At 36.5% G+C, this 15,200-nt stretch overlaps 1 protein-coding gene across 1 annotated transcript in view; it reads left to right on the top strand.

The window, feature by feature from the left end:
* Positions 1-14,849, top strand: part of TGFB2 (transforming growth factor beta 2) — a 90,244-nt gene extending 75,395 nt beyond the window's left edge. Inside the window, exons 3-7 of the mRNA XM_074309188.1 lie at positions 6,130-6,262; positions 6,358-6,468; positions 8,217-8,382; positions 10,495-10,648; positions 14,349-14,849. Of these exons, the coding sequence (XP_074165289.1) occupies positions 6,130-6,262; positions 6,358-6,468; positions 8,217-8,382; positions 10,495-10,648; positions 14,349-14,507 (723 nt within the window). The 3' untranslated portion in view covers positions 14,508-14,849. The remainder of the gene's footprint in view (positions 1-6,129; positions 6,263-6,357; positions 6,469-8,216; positions 8,383-10,494; positions 10,649-14,348) is intronic.
* The last annotated feature ends 351 nt before the right edge of the window (positions 14,850-15,200 follow it).

Genomic DNA, 15,200 nt, shown 5'->3' on the forward strand with positions numbered 1-15,200 from the left:
GGGCATAAAGTTATGTTCAGCTCCAGTATTCCTGTTATCTTTGCTTTTAATAATTGCCTTGGTATTCTAGTTCCTCCTTTATCATTAATTGGCAAAATTTTCTTCCCTCTGTAATTAAAGTGAACAGCTTAGGTATTAAAATTGTTTTGGAACCTTGAAAATAAGCCACTCTTTAAGGGAAAGAATATCCTAAATTAATTTTTCTGTATGTCTTAAATCAACTCAATAAGCATTTGTTAAGCTTCTAGCATGTGCAAAACTCTCATCTAGGTGCTAAGCACAATTAGCTACATTCTTCTAGAGCTGTATCAGTCAGCAAATATTTATTCAGTTCCTAGGAAGTATGTTCAAGGTAATATTTGAGGTATTATGGAAGACCATAGGCCAAAGCAGTAAGAGTTTTGGTTTCTGCCCCCTAGGAGATTACAATCTAGTTAGGGAGTTAGGTTAGAACACATAAAACCATACCTACAAGGTATTCTCTGATTAGCGCCAGATGAGTTGTGTTGACTCTAGGATGGCATAGAAATTCAGATGAAGGAGAGATTACTTTCAGATTATGCTGGTTAGAGAAGCCTTCATGGGAAAAAAGGAATTTCACCTGGGACTTCAAAGATATGGAGGACAAGGGAAAGGGCAAGAAGGTGATTCTTAGATAGGGTGTACAGTATGGGCACAAGGGTAAGAAAACCAAAGGTGTGTTCCAAAATAGAGCATTTATTCAGCACCAGATACAAATACAAGCAAATAAGATGATCCTTAACTCCAAGCAGCTTACATTCTAAAAGGGAGACTAAGAGAGATCAAAAGAGGGAATTGAGTTGGGAGTCAAATAAGCATGGTTAGTTGCTCTCATGAGATGGGGATATGAGTAAGGAATTTGCCAGTCAGAAGAGCAGGTCCAAGAAGGGAAGGCTGAATACATGGAAAAGAAGTCCAGAGAGTGAGTGAGTTGGAAATGTATGGGCAAAGCTGAGCACCACCTCACTCCCTAATGAAATGGTAGTAGGAGTAAGAAATTCACCCCAAGGATAATGATTAAACAAATGTATTCACTGATTAGGGACTGTATTGAAGAGAGTAGAAGATATAAAGATAGTCAATAAATGTTCATTTAGTAGTTATATGTGGCAGGTACTGGGGGAGGTTTGCAAAAAAAGGCAGAAATACCTATACACATGCGTACATACATATACACATACATATTCACACAAAGAATATATATATATAAATATACACACATATATGAATACACATTTACATGTATATATGTATGTGTGGGTGTTTATGTATATATGTATGTATGTGTTAGAAAAAGACATTTCCAGGTTATTTAAAAATAAAATCCCATTGTCTTCCAACTTTGCTATCACCCACAATGAACACACATAAAATTTAGGAAGAGGATGGTAGACAATTTATTAATAACTAGGTTAAAATGAGATTTATACAGAGGAAATGGAAGGTCATCTGAGGGAAGACATTAGTAAATAGTGAAGGCCAGTTTCTAAATAATGTGACATTGCATTTTGTTATTTGTCAAGATTGTTCATATACATTATGTCATTTGATCTTATCATGTATTGTGTGTGTATGTGTATATATGTGTCTGTGTATTTCAGAATCAATTTTAGAGAGAGACAGCCTCAAAAAAATCTGGATCTGAGGCCTGCCTCTGACACATGTATGAATCTGGGAAAATCACTTAGCCTTTTAATCAACTCCCTAAGACTGTCAGTGGCAGAGAAGATACTAATCTTCATTGTCAAGGGAAGTTCCTAAGCAGAGAACATCCTAAACCAATGAAATCAAAGATCCAGTTTCATGCCATCCCATATTGTTAATGCATATCAATATTGTAATAAATGAAACATTTACCATCATTGTGGGTGGTAGAAAAGTTGGAAGACAACTAAATGTTATTTATAAATAGCCTGGAAATGTTTTTTTTTCAAGTATATGCATATATGCAAATATATGTATAAGTATTATATGTACATATGTATATACGTATATACACATATGAAAAAATTGGGAAGAGATTTATACTTTAAATTGACTCTGATGATGGATAGGGCAGGGAGTCTTCAAGAAAAATCTTAAAGTGGCCTTCTGGACCCTCTTCCTGTCAATTTCAGAGTCAAAGAAACTGCTTCTTAACCTTTTAAAAGGAAGATAACATCAGGTCAGTGTGTCCACCCTTTCTCCCACAAAAGGTCAAATCTGCACAAAATGATCTAATTTGGCAAAGGATATAAACAGAGTATTTAAGGAAGGCTACGCCTTTGGAGTTAAGATTTCTGAGCTTTGGGCAACGATGGGGTGGGTTCCAGGCCAGTTCTTAGTCAAAGGCAATCATGAAGAAGTAGGAGGACTGCTTTTTTTAATACAGCATCTTTCATTCTGGAGGGCAACCTGTATGATTAAAGGTTTAGGAAATTGGCCCTGTGAGTAAAGACTTAGGAAAGTCAGTTTATTTAGCCTAGAGAGAGCAGGCTAAAGGAGGACTTAATAATAGCCTCCAAGAATATGAAGGGATATTCTGTGAGTGATGATGAGCAGCTGTTTCCTATTTTCACTAAGGACCAGATAGGAGGGAAAGAGCTTGAACTGCAGGGAGGAGGAGGATTTAGAAAGAACTTCCTGGACAAAGAGTTATAAGATTGTAGTAAACCACCCATAAAGTCAGCTTTCCCTGTTCAGAATTCGGCAGGAGTAATATTACTGGAACAAATTTAAGCCCTGGTCTTCCCTAAAGAAAGGAGCATGGACTAAATAACCTCTCAGGAGTATTTCCCTCTTTTGTGATGTAGGGAAACATCTCTGGGATCAGTGGTCTTTGGTAGATAACGTGACTTCCCTGGCAGAGAAAGAACTGTAATAGGGCAGCTAGGTGGTGCAGTGGTTGGAGCACAGGCTTCAAGTCAGGAAGTCTTGAATTTAGTTCTGGCTTCCAATATGTACTAGTTGTGTGACCCTAAGCCACTTATTTAAGCCTGATCACCTCCAAAAAAGGAATTCTATTAATTTCCTTTGAAAAATGTTGTCTGTTTTTGTGAAATAATGACTTGGATTTTTTCATATCTCCATCAGGTCTAGAATTTCCTTAGTCTACTAGGCGCCAGTGCTTCTCTGCCATTTGGAACCACTGCTATGTTTTACTCTGTTTCTTTTCCACCATTGAGATTGAATAATAGTGAGGCTGAAGTCAGCAGACAGTAACAGCCACTAACTAATTAATTAAGTCAGAGTAAAGGGCCAATTAATCGTAATTAACACAGAGAGAACATTCTCTCCCTGCATTGTCCCATTCTCTTAGCACTATGGAAGATAAAAAGAGAAAATCTATGTTCCTTTGAATGGAGTCTAATGAGGGAGATAGGACCAGCTCCTTGTGAGAAGTTACTGTTTTATTCCTTGCATTTATATCCCTAGTACCCTGCACAGTGTCTGGCACACTAGTTTTAAATAAATGTTGATTGTTTCTTGCTTGGTACATGCACATTCTCCCCAGCTCAGCAAACAATTTTTCAAAACAACGTTAAGAATATATACATGTTGAGAAGCAGTGTGATACAGTGCCTAAGAAGAACTGGGTTCAAAGTCTGCCTCTGACAGCTACTGGCTATGTGACCCTGGGCAAGTTATCTTACCCAGTTAATGATTGGAACCCTAAGCCTATAACTTGCAGAACAGGTGTTGATCTTGACTGATAGTTCCTCCCTGAGAGTTCCCTATTTTAATGAAATCACAGGTGGAGTATGAAAAAAAAATTAAGGGAAGAATTCAAAGAAAAAAATATCAAAGCATCATGAGTGACCACAGGAAGGATTTAATAGATTCAGATTTAATAAATTCAAATTAAATGTATTCAGATCCATAAACAGATATCTTTATGAGGAAAGATTAGTCAAGGATGGTTTAGGATGAGTTTTTAGGAGCTCGGGAATATAAATTCCTGAAAATCTTTCCTTCATTGTTCATAATTATGGCACATACTAGGCTGGCGAGATACATTTATTTCTAGCTGGATGATGGGCCCTGTGTGTCTCAATAGTTCAGCTATGTGTTGGCAAGAGACTGTTTGTTTCTCCTGCTTCCAAGTAATGCCTTTATTATTTCCTACAGAATTATCTGTGCACAAATATAGGGGTCAAGTTAGGGAGTGTAATAAAAAAGAAAGAGAAGAAATATGATCCTTAACTTTTGAGAAGATTATGCTCTGGTTAGAGAGATTAAATCTTATATGAATGAAATGAGTCCTAAATAATAACATGTTATAGTTTAAAGAGACTTCAGAGATCATATCCTCCAATTCACCCTTTGGTTTTATATACGGGAAAACTAAAGAACCAGAGAATTCACAAAATCTGCGTAGGTACATGGTTACCCAGATAGTTAGAATGGGATGTCCTGATTTCCTTCCCATATTGTCCTGAAATGACTTGCTAGTGTTAAAGTCCAGTGAAACTTTAGTAGAGATCTGAGATTCTCAATGCTTTCTTAGTTCATGGTTCTTATCACTTGCTGTTACTGCCTCTTGCCACCTATAAAGAAGGGCAAAATCCTATAGTATCATCCTGGGTCTAGAGATGCTGTGAAACTCTGGATTTTAAGTGTGTCAGTAGCCAACATCAGGAAGTTTTAGGTCATTGTGTTCACATGTGCTGTTTATTACCCAAAGGCAGAGAATCAGAAAGCCATTTAAAAAGATAGATCTTTTTTCAAAACCTGAGGACACAGTACTGCTGTTTTTCACTTGTTTGAAATGAATACCTCTTAAAGATGTCTTGTCTAACTAAGTTAGAGTTGCCTGGGAGCTCTCATCTACACCCAGGCTCCTGACTGCTTCTCCCCAAACTCATTCCCAGCCTGTGGGGTAAGAGGCACTTTATAAATCCTACTAAGTTCCATTAGAAGTCACAGTCTTTACCTAGAACATTGTGGCTTGCCAGGGAATTTAGGATCAGTAGAATTAAGAGCTACGGTTACAACTCTGTTTCCTTTGTCAGAAAATTTATAACAGGGGCCTTCAGAGAGTGAGAATAAGAGAGAAGAAAAGAAAGAATGAGAAAGAGAAGAAGACTCCGAGAGAAAAAGATGGTGGGAATCTGAAGGAGGGAGGGTATATTGTGTTGAACCCAACCCTTTGTTCACCTTCTGCCCCCAATTAAATAAATATGACACTGAGATCTATGGAACAACACAACTATTTACTTAAAAGCACTGACTTTATAACTGAAGTTTTATAGAGTATGTGTCAGCAGAAATAAAGTAATTAATGTCACTTTCTATTTTAAATTTGGCTGGATGATTCATGTCACTTTTTAATCATAATAGTAAACTGATTTCATTGCTTCCCTCTCCTCATAGCATGCAACCTAGTTTTATGTTCTATATACATGACCACGTTTATAGATAGGTAACAATATGTGGATACTCACAAATACCAAAAGGGATATTGATAACCTGGAGGTTATCGAGCAGAGAGCAATCTAGATGGTGATGACCTCCAGGATTTGTCATAGGAGAACAGTTGAAGGAGCTAACTATGTTGGAGCTAGCTCAATTTGGAGAAAAGAAGACACAGTAGGGAATTTGAGGGGTTGTCATGCAGAAATAGGATCAGGTTCATTCTGCTTGGCTCCAAAAGCAATAGAAAGGAAAATTTAGACTTGATGTCAGGACAAATTTCCTAACAATGAAAGCTATCATAAAGTAGAATGAACTTCTAGGAGGGTATTAGGTTCTTCCCCACTGGGTGACTTTAGAATGAGACTGGAAGATTCCTTGTTGGGTATAACATATTAAGGATGCCTTTCAGCCCTGGATTATTCTAAATGGCTTCCAAGGTTTAGATACACTTGTACTGCTATGATATCAGGGAAGTTACTTAGCTTCTCTGGGTCTCATTTGTAAAGAGGAGTGGGAAGGGATGGCCTAGGTGGCCTTCAAAGGGTCTTTCAGCTCCAATTCCAAAACACTTTGTTCCTCTGTTCTGTGATTTCTAGAAATTTAGATCATAAATTGAAATTCTGTTCCCATGAGAGGAGCTAAGATTTTTCAGATAGGTCATAGTTAATAAATATTAATTCTTTATTTTCTGTCCTGCTTTTTCTTTTCTTCCAGATTCTCAAATCCAAAGACTTAACATCCCCAACCCAGCGCTATATTGATAGCAAGGTTGTTAAGACAAGAGCAGAAGGGGAATGGCTCTCGTTTGATGTCACCGAAGCTGTGCATGAATGGCTACACCATAAAGGTTACCCACCAGCCCTTTGCTTACCTTGGTAGATGTTTGGTGACTGAGTTGTTAAGGGGGAAAAAGAATGACTTCCCTGACTTCATGTTTTCCAGACAGGAACCTGGGATTTAAGATAAGTTTACACTGTCCATGCTGCACTTTTGTACCATCCAATAACTACATCATCCCGAATAAAAGTGAAGAATTAGAAGCAAGATTTGCAGGTAATTTGCTGGAGTTTTTGTTTCTTCAGGTAGGGATGGTGGTTAGAACTTTGTGTGGGTAAAGTCATGCCAAAGAAGGGAGAATGCATTCTTAAAATGGAGCAAGAGAAAATTTCACTTGCTAGAACAAGGGTGGAACTGGCTGTGCTTTGGAAGAAAAGGGGACATTCCTGGAAAATACCTAGTATCCAAACTCCACACTCTGTACATGTTCAGTTAATACTTGTTGATCTTTTGACTGAAATGTAGTACAGAGAAATGTCAAGGAGTTTTAAGTATCATTTTTCTTTGAGTTCAACAATAAAATTCTTTTCAGATAGTGGTACAGCCAGACCTTTGTTATCTTTAAAATCTGAAAAGGGATGGCACACACTGATAAAAATTCACAGAAAATCCCAAAGTCTATTTTAGCTATTAGCTTTAGGACAGTGACACAGGTGTAAGTTTCAAATTGAAAATCAGAAAGGAGAGAACTGAATTCTGGATATCCTTCTATCTTTTGTGAACCTAAAAGCACAGATTGGGCCATAGACATACTTAGGCCTTGAACGCCTTTCTTACACAACATTTCCAAGAGTTTATAAGTTATAAACATGGCTTATTTCAGTTTCTCCTCCTCTCTCTGTCTACCTTGTTATTGAGACATTATCAATAAAACCCAGAAGCCAGAAAGAAGTAGGGAAAGTCAACAGCTGATTATCCACAGTTTCAATAATTGGGCCTTGAATGCAAGAACTATCAGTAATAGAGTTCTAAAGTTATCACTGCATCTATCCAGGACCAAAATCATGTGACATTATTTCTCTAAGAGTTACTGTCTCTTCATGAACTATCCTGACCAAACTTCCATGACCCTTTTGAAGGATCACACAGTAGGGCTTTCTGTTTCTTACTAATGGAAAAATCCCTTTCTTTACTGAAGGCCTTAAGATTTATGTCAGTATCCAACTAAGTTATGATTTTTAGGAATATGGAAATTAAATGATTAAAATAGCAATCTCTTGATTGTGCTTCTGGGAATTCAAATTTCTGAGTTTCAGAGGGAACAAGGAAAGTACTGAGGATACCATAAAGTTGATGAAAAAGCTTTTTCTTCACTATCTCCCAAAATAGCACTAGGTGAGGGTGATTTGTGTTTTATTTATACTAAGCTTGCTTAATGTAAGACTTACTTTGTATTGAGCTAGAGAGTATCCCTGGTTTGGTAGCCTAGGGCAGGGCATCCAGGAATGGTAGATTATCATGCTTTTGGCCAATGCCTGAGACCAGCTCAAGTGGATACTGACTGAGCCAAACTTAGGAGTGTGGAATAAGGATTTACTATATGATTATTTCTCCCACCAATTATTTTTGAGAAGAGAGACTAATTTAGGAGCATTAGCAATAATATCAATAAAAACAATTTATTTAGAAAACTTGTTGGTGATTATGTTTATGATTAGGAGCATTAGCAATAATATCAATAAAAACAACTTATTTAGAAAACTTGTTGGTGATTATGTTTATGATTAGGACCATTAGCAATAACAACAATAAAAACAACTTATTTAGAAAATTTGTTGATGATTATGTTTATAAAAAAGTCTTTTGCATGACATTCATTTCAATGGGCAGCAAGCATGGCACCCTGATATCAATTTCATCATCCTTCCTACTGTCTATAACAATGATCAAAGAGATAAAGATGGTTGATTATAATTGATAAAGATAAAAGCTAAATATTTATTACCCAAATGCGTTTTTTTAAGGTATTGATGGCTCCTTCAGTGATCTGAAAACTATAAAGTCCACTAGGAAAAAAAACAGTGGGAAGACCCCACATCTCCTGCTAATGTTATTACCCTCCTACAGACTTGAGTCGCAACAGTCCAGCCGGCGGAAGAAGCGTGCTCTAGATGCTGCCTATTGTTTTAGGTAAACAAAACAAAACAAAAAACACATACACATAAAATAATTTTTTCTTTCACTTTCTGAATGGCTTTTTCTGTCTATTGAACTGAATCTTACTCCTGGCTTACTAGCCCAGAGAAAGGAATCATGACTTATTTTTAACTTTCTTCTTAATAATTGGAAGTACATGTCATATATTCCTTTCTCTTTTGCCTAGAAGAGGTTGCTAGCAGTGTTTTTTAATGTAAAAGGCAGAAAAATCTTACTTTTAAATCCTTTCACAGATTCATGTTGGCTGAAAAGGTAATAGTTTTTCTTCCTATTGCAATGTGTAAGAAGTGAAGTAGTATAGTGGATAGAGCCCTAGGCTTTAAGTCAATCAGAGCTAAGTTCAAAGCCAGTCTCAAATACTTATAAGTTGTACGACCCTGAGCAAGTTACTAAAATTCTCTATGCCTCAGTTTCCTCATCTACAAAATGGAGATAATTGATGATAGCACATATCTACCCAGGGTTGCTATAAACATACAATTAGATAATGTTTGTAAAATACTTAGCACAGTGTCTGACAGGTAAATGCTTCACAAATGCTTTTTTTTTTTTTAAAGCAGCCTTAGATATTTCTAGTAACAGAATGTGAGAGCTAAAAGGTACTTTAGAAGTTGAACCATCTAATTCAACTCTTTTATTTTAAAAATGAGGAACTGAGGACACAGAGAAGTCACTTACCCAAAGCAACACATTTGTAGCTGGGCTTAGTAAGACTATATCCTTCTTGCTGCCTGATTAGTGCTAGAATAGAAAACATGGAAAGGGAAGGGAGCAGAGTAAAAATCATGTCTTCCTTCAGAATTGGTCTAGGAAGCACCAGGGTGACTGTTATCCTAATCAACAGTACCAGGGAACTAGAGATGAGAACTTAAATCTGTCGTGACCTGAATCTACTCCCACAGCCAATAGAAAGAGGAATATCAGATTCTAAATATGCTTTGAGAGTATATCTATCTCTCATTTATGCTCATCAGAATAAATATTACATTCTTTGGTCTAGAACCATTTTGTTTTTATTTGACACTCATTACTAAAAATGCCATCTAGGCCAGTTGAGACACAGGCCAGTCTTTCTCACTGGTGATACACTTATCTTTGGTGGTACTTTGTTCCAAGAAGATTTCATTGGCACAATACTTACCCTTCATGCTATTCCTGTATATCATATGTGTGAACATAGACAAGTTTTTTAGTCTCCCAGTCTTGGCTTCCTCATCTGTAAGACACAAAGGTTGCATTAGATTGAGCCTTCTTAATCTAGGCTCTGTAAACTTGAATTGAAAAATGTATTTTGAGATCTATATTTCAGTTTAATTATTATCCTTTGTAATTCCCTTTATTTTATTTTATGAATTTAAAAGCATAATTTTGACAAGGGAGACATAGACTTCACTAGACTGTCAAGGGAATCTGTGGCACAAGAGTGTTCAAGAACCCCTCATCTTGAAGATCTTTGAAGTCTCTTCCTGTACTAAGGCATCTAAAATCCTTTAGGATTAACTGATTTAGTAGTAGATGTTTCCTTAAGGTAGAGACTATCTGTTTGTATTTATATCTAATGACTTAATATAGTGCCTGACATCCAGGCACGTGATAAATGCTTGACCTGATTTCAAAATTGCCTTTGTTCAGAATTGCAGAGAATTTGATCCTTTCCAATCTTCCCTCTGCTATTGTCTGACAAGGAAATCGAGAATAAAAGTTTGATCATTCTGGCCAGGGTTTAAATTAGTCAGGTTCAAGGGCTCAAGGCATAAAGCATAGCAAATCACTGTACTGAACTAACAGGATCATTCTATATACCAGCTTCTTAAACTGTGGGGTTATAACCTCATATAGGGTCCCAGAACTCAATATGTGAGTTACAAAATTATGATTTGTTATCAGTAAATGTTTGATTTATATACCTGTTTTATATGCCTGCATACCACCAGGGTCACATAAAAATTTCTTGGGCAAAAAGAGGTTACCAGTGGAAAGAGTTTAAGAAGCCCTGTTTTAGATTACAGCAAAGCCCTAAAGACCTCTGGTTCTTTTTTTTTTTTCCCATTCTAATACCTCTTTCTATGCTTTTACTCTCAACAGGAATGTACAGGATAACTGTTGTCTGCGCCCACTTTATATTGATTTCAAGAGAGACCTTGGATGGAAATGGATTCATGAACCCAAAGGGTACAATGCTAATTTCTGTGCTGGTGCCTGCCCCTATCTATGGAGTTCAGATACTCAGCACAGTAGAGTAAGTACTTCACTAACTTGAATATTTGCTTCTAAAGCTATTGAAAGATCACAGAAGAGGTGTCAAACATTAAACCTACAGTATTCCCCATTGAGAAATATTTAACAAAATAAATAAAACAATGGAACATAGTTATTACTACTATATGGTTTTCTAAGTCAATTATTTATATCTTGTAGGGGTCTTATGGTTTATTGATCCCTGGTTCTATTTAAATTTGACATCATTGCGATAGCATTTAAACACACGTTGACATTTCCAAATGATTTCTGGTCAGTGTGCAGTAGGTGCATTACTATTCATGGATGGATGCTGGAGGAGTCTGTTACATGGGAAAGAAAAGATGTGAAACTTTGGTAAATGAGAAATCATCAGGCAGGATAAGATACTAGACACTAAAGTCTTTTCTTGAACTAAACTTCCAAGCATTCCAACTCTACTAGAGAGAGCACAACTCTGTTGGGCTGGCTACAATGTTCAAATGCCAAATGTATTCTTGTCAAAAAGATTATTTTATAGAGAACTCACACAGGGCAAGCACTCACAAGGTGATCAGAAAAGGTGATGCAAGGACACTCTCAAGGTCTCTCCTAAGAACTTTAGAATCGATTGTGTGACATGGGAGACACTGCACAGGAGTGCCCAGGATGGTGTGCCCTCATTAGAGTAGGTGCTGTGCTCTATGAGCAAAGTAGAATTGAATTAACCCAAAGGAAATGCTAGATATGCAAAGTTAGAGAGTCCACTCCAAATGTTCATAGGACTTATTTTTGTCCGACCTGTGGCAGAGCATTCCAGGCTCACATTTGTCCAATCAGCCACAGCTGGACACACTGCAATTTGATTTTAACATAGTGATACCATTTTGGTTCTGTTTGAGAAGAAATGACTGCAATCACTAAGCAATCGAGTTTTGCAAAGCATTTGGCTATATTATCTCATTTGATCCTTAGAACTAAAGAAATTGTAAGCTAGACTGGTTAGCAAAGGTCATTTAATTCAGGTTTTTTTTTTTTTCATTTTATAGAAGAGAAAACTGGAATTCGTTGAATTTAGGTGATTTGTCCGAGGTTGAATCATTAGGTTGGAGCACACCAAATCTCTTAACTTGCAGCTCCATGCTTTTTTCTTTCCTCTTTATGTCATTCCTATTGTCCAGGTTTTCAAGTGTCTGTGTCAAGAACTGCCAACTTCTGGCACAGATAGATTAGACAATATAAAATGCTGGAACAAAGATGTATGCTAGACTTGGAGATAACAAGAACACACCTTAGTTCAGAGCCAGCTTCTGTCACTAGCTGAGTGATTTTGATAAATCCATTTAATCTTAGAACTTAAACTTCTTTGTGAAATGAGGATCACCTGATTTAAAAGATTGTGAAGAAGCTCAAAAGGGCTAATGCATATCATGTGCTTAGCAAACTTTAAAAATTATTTAAACACTATTATTTGCCCATCATAATCTTTGTCATTCTTCCTGCTTACGAGATGCTATGGGAGTATCCTACAGTACTGAATAGAAAAAGTGAATCTGTCACCAGAAAACACACATAATTTATCCAGAAGTGAAAGATGAGTCTACAGAATTTCCCTGTGCTTAGGGTGATCTCTCCCAGTAATGTTGTCCCAAAGCACAGAACATCAGTTCTTTCTGATATCTGAAATGGTTTAAAAATTTCTATATCTCTTTGACATCAGACAAGCAAATATGACTTGCATTTCTTCCTCTATAATTTTGAAACATTGGATTGACATTAGAGGTGTTACAAAGGATATAATACCTGATTTAGAGCCAGGAACACATGAGACCCAGATGGCTGTAAAGGAGAAAGTGAGGCAGGTGATCTTTCACAGCCCTTCCTCACTTAAATCCAACTTACTTGCATGCCATAGCATTACATCCCTGTGTCATGGTCTTCATCTTCAAGAATGAAGGACAAACAAGAAGAAATAACAACATTATATCAACTCTATTTGACATTCCAAAGTAACTGAGTACTCAGTCTCAAAAGAGATTCTTGTACATTCCCTTCCCTTTGTCTGGATTCTCTTTGGACAGACAGAGAAGCAGTAAAAAACAATTTGGGCTGGTCTCTTTGTTTGTCTCCTTGATACAGATAGGTAGTATAGAAAATGGGGAGTTGTGCTTGTTTTTTAAGGAAAGAGGAAGAATAAAGGTCATGGTCACAAATATGTTATTTGGGCAGCTCCCCAAGAAGTTAGAGTTTAATAAAGTAGACAATATTGCTGGGCTTAAGAGAACTTCTGTCTGAGGCTGAAAAACTGCATGGAATCTTTGAAGATAAGGCCAGTTAGTGTGAAAGCTAATACATTAATGTATCCTTGGAAATACCTCTGTATAATCAGTGGGTAACTTATAGACTTCTCTTGGTGGATATCCAGGTGAATATAAGTATGGGATTAAAAGTATAGTATTAAAATATGTAGTCTCCCTTCTCTTCCTTCCTCTCTCCCCCCTCACAACATAGAAGCCTAAATTGATTTGATTTTAAAGTAATAAAAATAAAAGAAAAAGCAGTAAGAAGCCTTCCTGTTCTCCCCTTGATTCCTTCATTTCTGAAAACAAATGGTAAACCAAAGGAAATTTCTTTTGAAGCTTCAGAGTAAACTGAAACTAGGAATCCCATCACCTAATTCATTTGACAGGAAGCCTTCAGAGGATTTAGAGTTTGGAGATCATCTGTTCAGCCCTTTAATTTTGTAAATGAGACCTATGGTTACATGGTGCTGGCTTCAGAAGTCACGGCTTAGGATGTTGAATTTAGTCTTCATTCATAATACCATGCTGCTTTGTCCCAGGAATATTCTCAACCTGAAGAAAGGGATCATACTCTGTATTCAAAAGTAACTTCAAACTCTATCATATAAAGTTGTGACAAAGAGGATATATATTTTTTTCATTTAATAAACATGAATGCTTATGGTATGTAACAGAAAGTTCCTTACTCTAGGAGAAAGAGATAACAAAAGCTAGATGCAATCATTGTGCTCCAGAAGTTCATAATTTAGTTACAAAGACATGTTGTATGAACATGGGAAAAAGCATTGCAATTATAAAGAAATTTAGAGCCAATTTTTAGCTTTTGCATCATCATTAGCAACTTTATAGGAAAACCGATCATGGTAAGAAGGCCAAGTTAAAAGAGGGAAAGCTTCTTAGGGACAAATGAGAAAATCATTGATTTATTGGTTTTGTTCTTCCTGACCACTATTGCAGAAATGAATTGTTGAAATGGCCACCAAAAATGTTGAGTGAAAAGTGACCAGTTCACTCTGCACATAGATGCAGCCTAACATGGGTATAGATGGAATGGGAAAGAGAAAAAAAATAGTAAAACTTAGAACTTTCAGTCAAGATCAGTGAAACTCTTTAATCAATTCTTTGGGTTAAAAATAAATCAATTTGTTAATTCTCTATAGCAAAGCTTCCTAAACTATGGGTCACAACCCCATATGGGGTCATGTAACTGAATGTGATTTTTGAAGTTATTATTTATTATCAGTAAATGTTTGATTTGTATATTTATTTTATATACCTAGGTACTTGAGGTAATGTAAAAATTTCTCTGGCAAAAAGATGTTGTGAGTGGAAAAAGTTTAAGAAGCCCTCTGCTATATGCCATCTGCTAAACTCCTTCATCCCATTTTTTTTTCTCACAACTGCTTATTCCCTTTGCAGGTTCTCAGCTTATATAACACCATAAACCCAGAAGCATCAGCATCTCCTTGCTGTGTATCACAGGATTTGGAACCTCTCACCATCCTTTATTACGTTGGCAAAACACCCAAGATTGAACAGCTTTCCAATATGATTGTCAAATCTTGCAAATGCAGCTAAAAATCATGGAAGCAGATAATGATGATGATAATGATCATAATGATGATGATAATGATGATTGCGATGATAACGACATGCAAACCAAGAAAAACAAAAGAGAGCCTCAGTTCATCAGTGTTAAAAAAAAAAAGAGAGAAAAAAGAAAAGAAAAAGCGGTACTAGTATGAATACTTTGGAAGTTGATTCTTTGTTTTGTTTTTTTTTTTTTTTAACTGGCATTCGAAGCAAAAAAGAAAAAAAAAGTTGAAGGCCTTATTCTACATTTCATCTTCTTTGATAGTGAGATAGACAAGAAGCAAAACCTTTTTTTTTTTTTAAGAAAAAATAAACACTGGAAAAATTTGTTTAGTGTTAATTATGTGAAAGGAAAAAAACAGGAAAATCCCATTAAGTGGAGTTGTTGTATGTACCTGTCCTGTCCCATGCCTCACTTGATTTTTCTGTATTGCTATGCAATAGGCCCTTTTCCCATTTCTTTTAGCTGTAGAGTTAACAGTGCATTATTTATTTGTGTGTAACTATACAATGAACATTTCATGGCCCTCAGAAAGCAAAAACTGGTGGATGAAGAGGAGACCTGATCAATGGCCAGAAACCTGAGGATGGAAGGCTTAGGGAACTTGAACTCTTGACAAGCCAGAGGGGAAATTTTTTTAAAAAGGCCCATAGTGGAGTGAAGACTGAAGTCAGTGA

The sequence above is a fragment of the Sminthopsis crassicaudata genome, chromosome 4 (genome assembly GCF_048593235.1).
Source record: "Sminthopsis crassicaudata isolate SCR6 chromosome 4, ASM4859323v1, whole genome shotgun sequence".
Lineage (NCBI taxonomy): Eukaryota > Metazoa > Chordata > Mammalia > Dasyuromorphia > Dasyuridae > Sminthopsis > Sminthopsis crassicaudata.